Raw genomic sequence first — 17,334 nt, 5'->3', positions numbered from 1 at the left:
AATAAAACAAATTTTTTGTTTGAATGAAATTAAATTAAAACGTCTAATTATCTTATGATTTAATAAATGATTTTTTTTATATATATATGTTAGAGACTTATATACTTAGATACTGTATATAATTATTATATGATATACCGATAGTATAACTATTATATGATATAAATATAATATATAAATAAATTATATTTAATACCAATTGAGTGGCGTTGAGGTGTAATTAATAGAGTAACCAAATCCACGGCTTAAATCCCAGCCATACGGTGAATAAGCGTACGGATAGTTGACTTGTAGTGTATTATTATTGTTGGCCTCATTTGGAGGACAGCCGTAACTAATTGGGAAACAGTTATCAATCAATATATATCTTAACTTAATTTATATTATATTAAATTGTTGTACAGATATATAATAATAATAATATCGCACAATAAATGTCAAAATGCTTAATAATATAAATAATAATAATACAGTCTCAGCACATCACTAACTATAAATCTATATTAAATCTGCTATTTATAAGATATATATTGTATTAAGTTATATATAAATATATTTGTTATTAGAAAATATTGATATTCTATATGTTATAAAATTGATATAAATTTTTTGCTATCTTTTGTATAAATTTATTTTCTTTAAGTTTAGTTTTACAAATAAAAAATCAATTCATTTAGTTTGAAATGTAATATATTTGAAATTATATGTTATATATTTATGTCCGATATATCAATTTCAAACTGTTTGATATATATATACCTATAGATACTATAGATTTTGCGATTACTTATTTATTATAATAATAAGTAACAAAAAATAAACTAAAAATATAATTTTATATTAAGTATGAAATCGATAAATAACCACTAAATAAATCTAAATACATTAATATACTGTACAATAAATATATTTGTAAATAATATTATGACATATGTTTATTTATACAGCAAATGATAACATTATTATTATTAATAATAATAATAAGTACTCATTAGATTAAAAGCTTTACCTAACATATTATATGTACATACAGTATATACCTGTATATAAAAAAAATATATCTGCATATGTATTGATTAATATACAGTATATATATATACCGGTATATATGTATACTTAGTATCAAATAAACATAAAAATTATTTATTTTATTCGCACGATTATGGCGTAAGAATTTCTGGTCTGATCTTAAGGTTTTAATATTTAATAAGATTTTTTTTTTGATATTAAATTAATTATTCAAATGTAATATTAAATATGGTTTATATTAAAGGGTTTATAATGTATATACCAGTTGGCAGCGGTCGGTCCACTGTCCACTACAACGCGTATCACATATAATAGACATGCAATCAGTTTAAGTATTGTTTTAATTATACGTATCCTTAAGCCTGTAGAGAGAGAGAGAGAGAGAGAAAAAAAAAGTCGGCAATTAATACAAAGTAATGGTTAAAATAATAATTATTATTATAAATAGTAATAAATTTGTTAATTATTAATAATAATATAATTAATTATTGGTATTTGATTTTAATTTTTATTATTTTTTGTTGTAAAATAATTTATCAATGATTTACATGTTTCATGTAAATTATTATAGTTATTATTATTATTATTTCCATACAAATTGTTATTGTCATCACAGTTATCAAAAGCAATTATCATAAATTAAATAATAATTATAGTCTATATAAAACTATATACAAAAATATTTATATAAAAATGTATATATAAATATATAAATATATAGTTTTAATATAAATATACAGTATATTACTTACTCGATCTCTGATTTTTAATAAAATATAATTGCAATCTCTCTTTCAATGTATTTTCATTAACGTAAAACTCGACGCGTACTCTGAAAATGCAAACAAAAATAAAATATATATTACATGTAAAATAAAAATAATAATAATATCAAAAAAAATTATATATATATTTATTTAAATAATTAATGATATACTTATAACTTATATATAAATATTCATATAATATAATAGTTTTTTTTTCTTTGAATATTAATAGTATTAATAAATTTTATAATTTTTGTTCCCATTTTAATTAAATAAAGTCACGATTATTAGTATTATTATTATGATTATTATTGCTGTAATAATAATTAGTTTTTTTTGACTATTCAAATGTGTTGTTAAATGTCATCTATTTTTTTTATTTGTTAGTTTGATATTTAATTGTAGTTTAATTTTCTGTAATATATTATTGCAATAATAATAATAATAAATTTATTTTATATAGTGATAGTATTAATTATGATAAAACCAAAAAAACAAAAGAAACAAAAATCATTTAATTTAGAAAATAGTCATTAATTTTATTTATTTTTTTCATATAAATGATGATATTGTCAATAATAATGAAAAATAAAATAATATAAAAAAATAGTCAATTATTATTTTGTTATTTATTTTTTGTTTGGTATAAACATATAAAAACAAAAGTCATGTTTTTTTAGCTTTTTTTCGACACTTTTTTGTTGTTATTAATGTTTTCCTATATATATAGATATATTAAGTGATACTTATTTTTTTTGTCCAAAATATTAGTTAAGAGACTCATACAAACACATTGATATAAAATTGATATATAAAAATAAAAATTAGTGATCAAAATATTTTTGTGTTTTTTTGTTGTTGAAAAAAGTTTGAAACTACTGTATACACCAAATATCGTATTAAAAAAAATAAATAAATATATATTATATAGATTTTCCAATGCCTTCAAAATTAAATTTTGATTTAAATTAATTTAAGGCTATTTTTCAATGGAAAAAAAATTTCACACAAAAAACTATATATAAAATAGTTATTGATTTTTTTTTATAAAAAATATAATAAATTATATATTTTTGGGTAAAATTGTTGGGTTTGCTTTTGTCAGCAAAAATTATTGTTGACTATTTTATTATTTATTATTTTATATTTATTTTTATTTTATTTGTTGCTATGTTTATCACAAAAATGTTTTGCCATTAAAATTATTATTTATTTTAAATATTAAACAAACATAATAATAATAATAATTTATGATTTTTGTGTTTATCTATAGAAATTTCACATTTATATAAAACTTTTTTTGTTTTTTTTGTTTATAATATTAGTTTTGTTTGTTTTACTAATAATATATTGTATAATAATTTAATAATAATTTTTGTATATTTTCTACAGATTTTCAATAGAAATTAGTTTCAATTTATACTAAATATAAAAATAGATATATTTTATATTAATATTAATAATACACTAATAATAATAATAATAATAATAGCAATAATAATTTGTAATATTACGCTCACAGTATATATTGAATTAATATCTATTTATATATAAAATCCTAATATAAATAATGATTACTAAAAATCAGGAAAAAAATATCACTAGTTTTTCGTTTGAAACACAAAAAAAAATAAAATAAAAATATCGGATATTATAATAATCACTGGAAAAGAAGAGAAGACCTAAAAAAAGTAAATGTAATATTATTTTTATATTAAGAGAGAGAGAGATAGAGAGAGAGAGAGAGAGAGAGAGAGAGAGAGAGAGAGAGAGAGAGAGAGAGAGAGAGAGAGAGATAATAACTATCATATAATAAAGCAAAAAATCATATTAAGTTTCTCAAATATAAACTACAATATACTGTATATATAGTATATATATTATATACATTGTATTATAATATACAGTATATATATATATAAAAAAAATCTTTAATACCACAGTATATACTGTATATATTGTTAGACATATAGGAGCTGAATCTGATATACCGGTGACTTATTCACAGTTATATATATAATATACTGTATATACTGTATATATATATAATATATGTCATGAATGCAATGATTATTATTATTATTATTATCGAGAGTTAGAAAATTGCAAAACCGTGCGGTTGTTATTCAAAAAAATAAGAAAAATACAGAATATTCTGTATTTAATAGAGAGTTATTATTATTATTATTTATATTTTGATGAATATTTTAACATTATTTTGTTGCAATTTTGTTTATATTATTATTATTTCTGTGTTATATATATAACATATAATTTTTTTGATCATAAATTTATTATACTATTAAATAATATATAATATTTATAATCTCCAAAACACTATATTTATTATATTTATTGTTTCAAACTATTTATGAATAAGTTTATATCATTTATGAGTATTATAAACAAAAGATAAATGAAAAATTATATTATTTAATACATATATATAAATTTTTCGATTATTTATTATTTTAATAATTATAATTTTAACATTTATTAGTAATAAAATCTAATATTCAAGTAATTATATGCCATTAACTAAATACAGATTTTTAATAATAATATTATTAAAATTCATGTAATCTAAATGTCATGTTTGACTAAATTGTTTGATTGACAACTAAATTAACTATTATATAATTGACTAATTTTTGTGATGTTTTTTTTTAAAAATAATAATAATGTTATGTTAATATATGAAAAAATTGATTTATATTAAGTACACACTTTGTATGTAACTGTATTGTAGTTTTACTGTTTAGGCAAAACTACTATACAGTACTGTATATGTGATGTTAATATTAAATATGTGCGGTTAATATACTGAGAGAGAGAGAGAGAGAGAGAGAGAGAGAGAGAGAGAGAGAGAGAGAGAATATCTGCAAATATAACATAACATTTAGTTTCCTGTGTTAATACACATGTGTCTAATTCACAGACTTTTTTTATTATTATTATTTGATATATATATAAACAGTGTATTTATACAGAATATATATATATACTATATATATATATATTATACAATATATACATTAGATATATACATATAAACAGTTAATATATAGATGTTATAGATTTATACAGAATATACTGTTTGTATATATATATACAAATATTAGAAATATATAGATGTTATCAGGTTTTTGCTACTTATGTCAGCTTTTTGTTACACATTTTTTATATGTTCATAGATTGCAAAAAAATATATATATATTTATAAATTGTATAAATATCTCTCAAATATATTAATAAATACATCAATATATCAAACATTTCTATCAAACATTTATTTTTTAATACATATTTTTGAATATCAAAAAAAATCTAGAAAACATACATATAGTGTGTGTATGTGTGTATTGAACTAAACTTTACAGTATTTTTGTTATGTGTAGTGAATAAAAATGTATTTTTTTCAAAAACTACTATATTTTTTTGATATACAAAACATATTTTTACAATTCATTGCATTTTTTTTGTTTGTTTGGTAGCACTTATGTGTTTGTATTATATATATATATAAATATACAGTAAATAATATTTTTTGTAATAAAAAGCATTTTTGTTATTATTAACTCTTATCATAAAAATATTTATATTTTTAGTTTAGTTATAATATTAGTTTAGATTAATCAATATAGATTTAAAGTTTGCTATATATATATATTTATACAATACAGTATATATACTATAATATATATATCAAAATATTCAGTACATTATTATTATTGAATTCAATTGAGTAATAATTTATATCAATTGATTTTTATGTAATTTTATTAATAGAAACAAAACAATTATATTTATTGATATTTAATATTGAATAAGATTTATATTACATTTTTTTTTTATATATTTACAGAATATAGTTATTAAAATTGTTAATCTAATTGATATGTAATACTGTATATCAAATAGCAATACAAATTGTATTGTATTATAACTATCATATGATTTATTGAAATAATAATTTATCTATTTTTTGCATTTTGATGAAATATTTTAGTTCATTGTCAATATGTTTTGCATATAAATGTCAATCAAATAATATTAAACTAATAATTATAGCTTAAACTACTGTATATATTAACTAAATTATGACTTATTATCTGTTTCTAGTAATAATAATAATAATAATAATTTTTATGCAAAAATATGTTTAAGCGGATCTACAATGAGTTTTAATATATATATATATATATATTGAATGTAAACTTTGATATTATTAAAAATATTATTGTTTAACATATTATAATATTATAACATATTATTAAAATGTGTAAAATTTTTAATAAATTTGTTCACAAAATATATTAACTATAAGTAATATTAATCAATTTTAACATCTATTATATATTAATACTGTTTATAAATTTTATATATAAATGATTTATTAACTAAAATACATATAATATTAATAATAATAATAATAATAATATATGTCAAATACACAATAGTGTTATTAATATAATTTGTTTCCAGGAAAAACTAAAGAGGATTAATATTTTAAATATTATTATTATAAATATTTTCTAATATAATCTCAATTATGTTGTTTTAATAAACTAGAAAATAAATATTTTGAATTTATTTAAAAATTTTTATTATATTTTTTAAAAATTTATTACTTTTTTAAGGAACATAATAATAGATAATTTTTTTTAATGATTTAATTTTAATAAAACAATATATATTTCTAGTATATATATATACTGAACATTGTTTACTTGTTTGGCATTTAAAGGTTATATAAAATTTTATTATACATTAACCTCTCGGCTATATATATGCAATATATTGAGACAAAATAAATAATAATAATAAAAAGCTAATTAAATTTGTTTTGTATTTAATATGTCAAATAAATCACAGAATATTCTGTATTATTAATACTATTCTCATTATTATTATTATTATTATTACAGACTATTTGTTTATTATATACATATATATAATAACTATATATATATAATAACTATATATATATAATAACTATATATATATAATAACTATATATATATATATATATATATATATCAAAATGTAGCCGTAATTAACTTATTAATTGCAATTCAATGTTTCAAAAATCATTAACAACTAATTAAATGTTTTAATTAAATATAAAGATATATATTAATGTTAATTGAACACTATTTCCACTCATGTATATTTAATTAATAAAATCAATGAATAAAATAAACCCAATTAATGAATATAGTGTCGAAATGTATAGCAAAAAACATCATCATATAAATTATTATCGCATTTAAATAGTTATAAAAAATATTTAGATAAACTAATTAAATAGTAATAAATTTAATAATTATTTTAAATTAAATTATATATGTATATTTTTAAAACATTGAAATATTTTATTGATAATTTTTATTTTATTTTTTTTTTGATGAAATTCCAGGTGTAATCTAATAATAATAGTAATATGGTTTTGGTCACCCTATTTGACTAAAATTAGGTCCCATTTTAGTCTCTTTAATAATAATAATAATAATACAGTAAAATAACTGTTCAAAAGCTTAATCTCCAGTGATTAGTCCTTAAAAGCTCTTAAATGACTTAACATTTAACTAATAATTATATAAAACATTATATTTTTTTCTTATATATAAGAGTAATATTATATATAACTTGAAAAATTTTTATTTTATTAAATAAAAGATTAGTTTATTTAATATATAAGTGAATAAAAAAATGTTTGTTTTATTCTCCAATAACAACAAAAAGTATATATAATATGATTTTAGTCCTAAATGTATACAAAAAAAATAAAATAAAATAAATATATAAATCGATAATATTTTGATAATAGATTTTACATTTAAAAAAATCCATCATTTGATAAACAAATAACAGATTTATTGATTCAATATTATATTATATATTAATGTCATAATAAAATGTTATCATTAAAAAAAATAAATAAAAAAATAATAAGATTAATGTAAAATACAATGTAATGTCATTATTAAAGCATATGTTTAAACACACATATAATGATAAAATCATATATAAAAAAACAAACAAACAAAAAAATAGTCGACAAAACAATACAATATATAATTTATTTATTTATAACAAACTAACAAAAAAATATGTCTTATTTTGTTGTCAATGTTGTGATTATTGTACAAAAAAAATATCTATATATATGAAAAAAAACTAGAAAACAATAAATTAAATATAAAATACATAATCATTTATATCAAATATAGGTATATATCATATATATTATGTCTAATTTTTTTTGACGACAGTTTTCAGTAATAGTCAACACTCTTAATAAAAAATATATAAATTTTTCAAAAATAAAATTTTTTGACATTTTATTTTGACATTAAATAAATGGTGTGTTTGTATGTGTCAAATATATATATATAATAAAAATAAAATAAAAATTTTTGTTTCAAAATGTCATAATTTATAGCCATTTATATAATAAATATTAAACTAATACCTGTATAGCTATAGTATAAATGTTTAAATCTATAAATAATTTTTAAGTAAACTTTTTTTTCGAGAGAAACTAAAATAATATAAATAATATATAAAAATATTGATTGCAAATAAATTCAGTATTAAATAACATTTTAGTTTTAAAATCAATGGCTTATCAGTAGAGCATTAATAATAATAATAATATAAAACAATATTTTTGTTGAAATAATGTCAAAAATAACTAATTAAAATCACATCTAATCTTATGTTATTTATCTATAATATTATGATATTTGTTGGGAAATTAGTTAAATATTTTTGTTGATATAATAACAATAAAAAATAGCAACAATTTTTGCTGTACTTTATGTACTGTATATATACTGTATATAAAGATAATAAAAATTTAATTAAATTCATTCAATTGATTGATAACATTATCTAAACTATTAGTCTGTTATTTATTTATTCATTCGCTTTAAGTATTGTTTATAAAATGCATTTTATGTTTGAAAACTATACACTCTTTTAGTGTATACTGTAATACCATTTACTTTATGAGAGCAACGCTTTTGAATGACATTAATAGCAATTATAGACACAGAGAGAGAATATGTTAACGAATGAGTGGGTGAGTGAGTGAGTGAGTGAATAAGTAGTAGTAGTAAAGAGAGAGAGAGAGCTGTGAATTATATGGGATTTAATGTCTAATATGTGGTAAGGGATGTCATGTCAATCATTCAAACATATTGTTGTGTTTATTAAGCTATTTATCGATTCATATCGGCTTTAAATAATGTCTAATGTATTGAATATATACAGTATATTACAGTATATTAAAGATATACTAAATATATACGTGTGTTGTGTTTGGAATTCAAACATTTTATGTTTTGTTTATTTGATTTTTACAGAATATTCTGTTAAATATCAATGTATTATCAAAATAATTATTGAATTTTTTTTTCATTATTATTTAAGTGATTTAATATATTTTTTAAATAACTTTTATTATTAGTATTATTATTATTAGAGAGAATTTAGTATATTTTAAAATTAGTTTTAAAATAAATGTTTTGAATAAATAATTTTGCATTAATTGTAATCATTTTTATATAATTTGTAATAATATTTTCATGCGATCTCTAAAGCAAATAATATATTTATATAAATATGGATTTTTTTATTAATGTTTTGATTTATTGACGTTATATTTGCTTGAAATCACATAAATTATATATTTTTTACATTTAAAAACTCTAATGTACTGTAGTTTCATAGATAAAACATATATTAAATATTGAATATATATTTATTAAATATTACACTATATTTATATGAAATGTTTGTAATTATACTTTATATTTATATATATTTTGAATTTTAAAAAAAGTAATTTTGATGTTATTTAATGTAAATTTATTTTCTATAAAAATTTTAATTAAGTTTTTTTTGATAGTAATTTCTTGAAAACAATTTTTTTCCATAAGTAAACATTTTTCAATTAGACAACAAATATTGATATAATATATATATATAATTGAAGGCAACGTTTGATTAAATTTTTTGTTTTCATTTTTATTATATATTGAGTTTTAATTTAAGAGCAAAATATAATATTTGTTTGAATCAGTTATGTTTGAAAAAAACAAATCAATTATTAAACCCAAACTCTAACCTTAAAACTCTTAATTAGTGTTTTGAGATTAAAACTAATTGACTTTTATTTTATGACTAAAAACAACATAAAAACTATATATTGGTGCCGTGTATAGAAAGTGAGCTAAATCAAATAACAAAAAGTAACTTTATTTTTGTGTGACCCCATGTAATGTTTAAAAAGTGATTTGTTCACATACAGATACATTGATTACTAGTCTTTAATTTTGATATTAAAGAATTGTAATATAACTTAAAATAAAATAGTTAGACGGCTTGAACTCGCATGACATCCAATTAAAATATGAGATAGAATATGAATATCATTGCAAAACTAATCTATTGAAACCCGCAATAAATTTTAGTTATACTTATCTTGAAGCCGTCACTAAGAGAGCATATCAGCGTTAGTTAAAGAAATTAAAAACAAAAGGTGTTAATGTGGAAGATAAAGAAAGTCCGTGACTGACATCAAAGGTTTAAATGAAATTAATATATAAATTATAAGTGATAAATTTGATGTTTTAATTTAAATTAATTCGAGATATATTGGTCATTGATTTTATTAACCATTAAAACAGATTTGACCTCATTTTACTAAAAATAGCTGTCATTTATTTAACTACTATATAATCTTGCTCTTACACAATAGGCTAATTAAGTGCAAATATGCCAGAACTTTTTTTATTAGTAAATTCGAATGGATTTATAAGATTGATTAAAACGGTTTATGAATTATCATATTGATCAAATATTGCTTTGTCAAAATGTTATTTGTTTCGATAAATACAACACTCCTTTAACATCGAAAAAATCAAAATTCCAGATGATGTCTAAATGGTAGTCGATGTGCTTTTTGATTAAAAACCACAGGAAGTTGTTTATCAAATGTATTAAAAATTTTCATGACAAATGAGGAGATGTTATAGTATTATAGAGTGAAAATAAAATTAATCTAACTTAATTAACTTTTTTATAAAATTAGTTAAAAAAAATTTTATATCAAGGGTCACTTTCATTGCACAATACCAATATAAATATATATTGACATTATGTCTAATACTATGAGACTCTGTATAAGACATTAGATATTGTATTATATTTTATTTATCTTAATATTTATAAATATTATTTGTGTTTTTAAAGGTTAATAAAAAGGTTGTCTTAAGTAATATTTCATTTTGTGTTATTTTATTACTAAATATTTAAATAAAACTAAATTTAATTAATAATAATAATAATAATAAACAATTGATAATAAATATGATAATTAATTGAATAAATAAATAATAGACAACAGCTGTTTGATTATTTGATATTAACTTAAAATTATAATAATTTAAAACACATATTAAAATACATTATAATAGAATTTTTTTTTAAATATTAATAACAATTGATATATTAATTTATTTTATTATAATTTCGTATATTATTATCTATTATTTAAAATTCAATAAAAATTATGATAATTATTAAATATATTTTGTTTGTGTTTTTTGGACTTTAATATAAAATAAATTTCAAATTTAGTCATTCATTCATTCATTCATTCATTCATTCATTCAATCATTTGGTTTAATAATAGTTAAGTAATAACAGAATAACAGAAGAAATATAAGAATATATTCTTTGAATCGATGGAAACGATTCCTTAAAAAAATAAAATAAAAAATTATTTATTCTTTAGTTAAATAAAGAACTGATTCTTCTATTATTTTCTGTTAGTTTTTTCCCCACCACTTCTTCTTCAACTACTTCTTCTTCTAACTCTTATTATTCTTCTTGAATCCGCTGAACAACTGAATGCACACATAGTTTTGTGTAACAATTTTTTTTTTTGATATCACTTCAATCCATACAATGGTTTTTATCGCCTGATTTTGTTGTTGGTATTACCTATGATGTGATGGTATTGTGATTATAGTATAAGTCTATCCATCTGTCTGTCTGTCTGTTCCTAACTTTAGAGATGATATATATTTAAGTATTTTTGATATAACTATACAATAATTGAGTCGTTATTGAATATAATAAAGAGATTAACTATTTATCCGTGAATTACTAGAAATTTTTTTCTTATAGATAACGAAAATATCTATTTATAAGTATAACTAATAATAATAATAATAATAGAAAACTATTTAATAGTATTTTTTTGGTGTAAAATACATTCAACACTTGAATAATTTAAATTTATTGTATAATTATTATAGTATTTATTTGTATCACATGTTCAGCAAATGTTCAGTAAATGAAAATAAATAAATAAATCAATTTTGTTAAGTAAAAAATAATCGTTTTTTTGCTACTAATAAATACAATAACAAAACAAATAATGAAAATAATAATAAAAATCTAATTTTTCTGTAGAAATGTTTCAAAACATATGTTTAGTTTAAATATTATATAAATATATATATAAATTGTAGACACGTTTTGTATAATGTTTTTTGAAAACCCAATTTATAAAACAATTTTTACTGTATTTTTTGAAAAATTGCGAATTTTTCGAAACACATTTCAAAATTAAGTTATAATTAAATTTGATTTCAGCTAATGGTATACTTTATATATAAATTATAAGTTAAACACTTAATGTAATGTATATTCATAAAATCATTAGTAATGTATATCATTTATTGTGTACCCACTCACCCACTCATTCACATTCAATACTGTTATAAATAAAGTAATAATAATTTATAAGTTATTTAATAATTAACACCAAAACTAACACTAAAACAAACTCTTTGTTGAAACAAAATACTTGTTTTGCAACCAAAAAAAAAATAACTACTGATTAATCAAATCAAATAAAAAATAAAATACTAATCAATATTATTGCCTAACATTATTATAGGAGGCGTTCAAAAAAATTTTATTTTTTTTTATGTTATTAAATGTTTGAAATTAAATAAAATAACTTATTATATGTTAATTAAGTATTTTAATTAAAATAATTTTTACTAATAATAAAATAGTGTATAAAGTAGTCATTCATTTATAATTAGTTGACATTTTTGTTATTTTATTTTTATATAATTATAGTTTAACTTATTTTAGTTTATTTTTAGACAATTTTCAATTAAAATAACTAAAAGTGCACTTAAAATACAGAATAATTATTATATTTTGATAAACTATAGTTTAATTATATGATTTATATCAAGATATAAATCAAAAAATAATAATTATTATTATAATGATGATACTTTAATAATAATAATAATAATAAATAATAAAAACATGTTTTATTTTTTATAATCAATGATAAAAATCATAAATTTCATGCAATAAGTCGATAATAATGCTGATAATGATGTCGACTCCCAATTGTACTGAATATACATTATATATATATTTATTTATATATATAATATATCTATAGATAAGAAAATTTTATACCATTATAAAAATGCATTCAAAAAATGTCTTAAATAATGATTATTATTATAAATAATAATAATAATAATAAATATATTAAATTTGTTTTGACACAAAAATTATAGTTTTTTGGTGTCATTTATAGTCAATTTGAATCATATATTAAATGAAATAAAAAATACTTTTTATTTTGCCTAAAAACTTGATTTTTTTTAAAAACAAAAAAAAATATCATTTTTTGATTACTAAAGTATTACTTTATTAAATCATCGGTAATTTGCAAAATATTTAATACAAGATTTTATAATAATAGCAAAATTGTATTATAAAAAAAACTATATATAGTGTGCAAAAAAATATTAAATTTGACACAATATTTAATGCAATATATTGTAAAATATATAATATTTTTTGATAATGTGTTGAATTGTCACCAAAAATACAGTTATTTGTCGCTAAGATAAGAGATAATTGACTTAAACTTTTTGTTAACAAAAAATTTTTTTTAATACCCAAAGGCTGTGTAGAAATAAAAAGTATTTTTTATTATTATTTTTATTTTATTTAGTTTAATGTGTTTTTGAGTATTATATATGACATTATTTTTTGTGTGTTTTATATATTATTATTATTATTTATTTAGAGACCACTAATTAGTTGTTTTAATTTAAAAAAACATTTTTGTTTTGTTTGTTAAAGAAAAATACAAAAAAAATTGTCGAAAAACTAAATATTTATCTAAAAATATTTATATTTATTTTTTGTATACATTTATTATGATTTTTAGTGTAAATAATTTTAATATAAAAAAGATATTCAAATATACCTAAAAATATTTATTTATAAATGTTTTTAATATAAATTTTAAAACCATTTTTTGTGTGTAAATAATAAAATATGCTTTTTTAAGCAAAACAACAACAAAAAAAAACACTAAAAAATATTCAATAAAACCAAATGATTTCTATAATATAAAATATATATATTTAATATGTTTCAGTATTAACATTATGTTTCACTAAATGGACTGACATTTCATTTTAAACAACAAAATATAAATAAAATATTTTTTGAGTTAAATAAAAAAAAAGTTAAATACTTATACAATACTTATGTATATAATGTTTATTATTGTTATTAAAGTTTATTTTTTTGTTGATTATAAATAAGTAAATCGTTTTGCATTAAAAGTTAAATATCTTTTTATATTAAACACAAAACACTTTGAATATTATGAAAATAATGACAAAAAAACTAATAAATAAATGTTTATCACTTTAATTGGTTGTAAGTGTTTAATATCATTAAACCTAATACTTCTCTATATTATTGTCTAATTATTATAAAGTTTTTATTTAATTCAAAGACATAAACAATAAATAGACAAACAATTTAATAGAAAAATAAATAGAAATTTATGTAAATTTCTGTAATAAATATATAAATTTTATTTCTATTTCTATATATATTGTATTTAAACAGTTTATTAAAATTCAATAAATAAATATTTATTCAATAAAATTATGCAATATTTTAGTTAAAACTAAAAAAATATATATAAAAAACTTTTTTATCTGAAATTTTTATCAGAATTTTAACACAATTTATAAATAATAAACTGTTTTTTTATTATAGCATTTTATTGGTAGTTATTGTGTATAAAAATAAAATATTTATTATTTATATTAAATTCAATATAAAAAATGCATAAATTATATACATTTATCTCAAACTGTTTTCTGATTGTTGTTTAATAAAAATCAATAGATTTTTAATGCTTTTACTAAATATTAATTGAAATAAATAAATTATTATTTTACAGTTAAATTCAATTATAACTGATTTTATAGTTTTATTTAAAAAACAAACTAATAATTGAAAATCGTCTGAAAATATATTTAAATTAATCACAAAAAAAACAGGAAATTTAATGACAAAAATAAATAAATAAATAGTTATTACAATCTATACATACAATCATATGTTATTACAAAATAATTCATTGATTTTTTTAATATATACTGTCGTGTATTGTATTCACACATTTATAGACAGTGTTTAAGACATACACACAAATAACTCAATCATTTTTGACATTTTGTGTCAAACAAATTCATTGTGTGTCCAATAAATACAACAAAAAGTGACACAAAAAAATGTTAATAAATCTATAGATATTATAATATATATATATATATACTGTATTTTATGACAACAACAACAACAAAATATAATAAACGATTAAATGGATTAAATAAATGGCTTTTTGTGTATTAATAATAATTTTATGCAACAAAAAAAATTTTGTGATAAGAAAACTACTATTCATTCAATATTATTATTAATATTATTATTGATTAACAATAAAAACTAATTACAGCTAAAAGTCTAATCTAATTAACTGTTAAATAACATAAAATGTTTTTGCGTTCAATAAAATTGATTTAATAATTGATTTCATTTTTAGAAAAAAAGATTAATTCATTTATTGAAAATTATTTACAGAATATTTATTTTTAAAAATGATTATTAAAAATAAAACACATTTCAATTGAATAAACAGTTATATATTTATATATATATTGTATAACACAATAAATATTTCGTATATTTTAATAGTAATAATAATGTGTTTGAAATGTTAAATAAATAGTCTTTTAGATAGCCTTTCAAGTCAAACAACATTCAATATATTTGTATATATATTATGGCTATAAATACAGTATAAATTGTAATATACTATAAGCACTGTTAGTATCCAAATAACAATTTTCAATACACAATATATATATAATAATAATTATATAATATATATTCAATAGTTTATTATTTGAATGAAACAAATAGTTAACCAATTATTGGACTTTTTGTTATTTGTTTCAAATTATTTAATTAGAGTTCAGATAATAAATTGTCGCTAAAAAAACTAATGGATATGTATTTCTATGTATTTCTATGAATGTAATGAATATTATCTATTTTTTTCTCAATAAAAGATCCATTGATTCCCAACTTTTATCTTATCATTCAATACAACGATATCTCTATTGATATATAAATATATATTTAATTATAATTTGTTTTTGTTTTCTTTCATATTATTTGCAAAACTCTTTGCGATATTAATAGCGATAAAAGATATGAAAATAAATAAATATTTATTATTATTATTGTTAAACACTTTTGTTAAGCAATGATTAGAAACACACGAAAAATGATTATTAATTTTTATGTCTTTCAATAAAAATGATTACAATTTGAATAATAATAAAAAAATAACACAACTTTCCCCAAATAATAAAACGACTGTCCAATCAAACAAACTAACAAATAATTGATGACATTATGTCAGTAAAGGTTTTTTTTTTATATATAAATAGTCTGTAATTTCCATACAATTGTATAGAAAAATGGTATTTAAAGACAACATTTCTGGGAAACAGTAGTCTTAACTATATTTTCGGAAAAAAAAGAGGAACAGTAGCTCTCAAAGTATACATTGAGTTCAATTAAAAACACTTTTAATGGTTTTAGTATTTGTCATCATTTAGTAGTTATTTTTAACGACAATTTGTGGACAACAACAACACAGAAACAACTGATCCATCAATTGCTTCATCGATGACAACACAAATGTAACGGTAGTTATGATATCAGAGAAAAAAACGGTGTTTTTTTAAGAGTCATAGAAATAGTCATTGAATTATTGATGAATAGGTTTTTATAAGCGCTTAAAAGGCAAACATCGTTAACTAAATGACATAATTAAGTGATGATTTCAAATACAACTACAAGTGCTTAAAAGTGAGGCGTTTTTAGTCGGCTTTTTTGGCTAATGTTTTGTTGACTTTTTTTGATAAAAAATAAATTGAATGTCTTTTACTGTTTAGACTCTGCGGGATAACTGGCATTCATTTGATCCCTTATTTGAAGTCAAAAAAGTATTTATAAATCAAAAGTCAGACAAAAAAAATTTGTCACAAATTTGAATACAATTTGAATATAATTTTAACAAAAAATTTAAAAAAGACTTTTA

The 17,334-nt window shown here is 17.9% G+C and overlaps 1 protein-coding gene across 1 annotated transcript in view; it reads right to left on the bottom strand.

Moving 5' to 3' along the window:
• Window positions 1-17,334, bottom strand: part of LOC128956183 (potassium channel subfamily T member 2-like) — a 41,672-nt gene that overhangs the window by 23,790 nt on the left and 548 nt on the right. The window contains exons 2-4 of the mRNA XM_054301868.1: window positions 1,782-1,861; window positions 1,292-1,391; window positions 197-334 (exon numbers count right to left, since the gene is read on the bottom strand). Of these exons, the coding sequence (XP_054157843.1) occupies window positions 197-334; window positions 1,292-1,391; window positions 1,782-1,861 (318 nt within the window). The remainder of the gene's footprint in view (window positions 1-196; window positions 335-1,291; window positions 1,392-1,781; window positions 1,862-17,334) is intronic.

This window comes from Oppia nitens, unplaced genomic scaffold (genome assembly GCF_028296485.1).
Source record: "Oppia nitens isolate AA-2021 unplaced genomic scaffold, nextdenovo-longstitch-racon4-pilon3 scaffold2_pilon_pilon_pilon, whole genome shotgun sequence".
NCBI lineage: Eukaryota > Metazoa > Arthropoda > Arachnida > Sarcoptiformes > Oppiidae > Oppia > Oppia nitens.
Note: the sequence above shows the minus strand (reverse complement) of the source record. Positions and strands in the feature narration are given on the sequence as shown.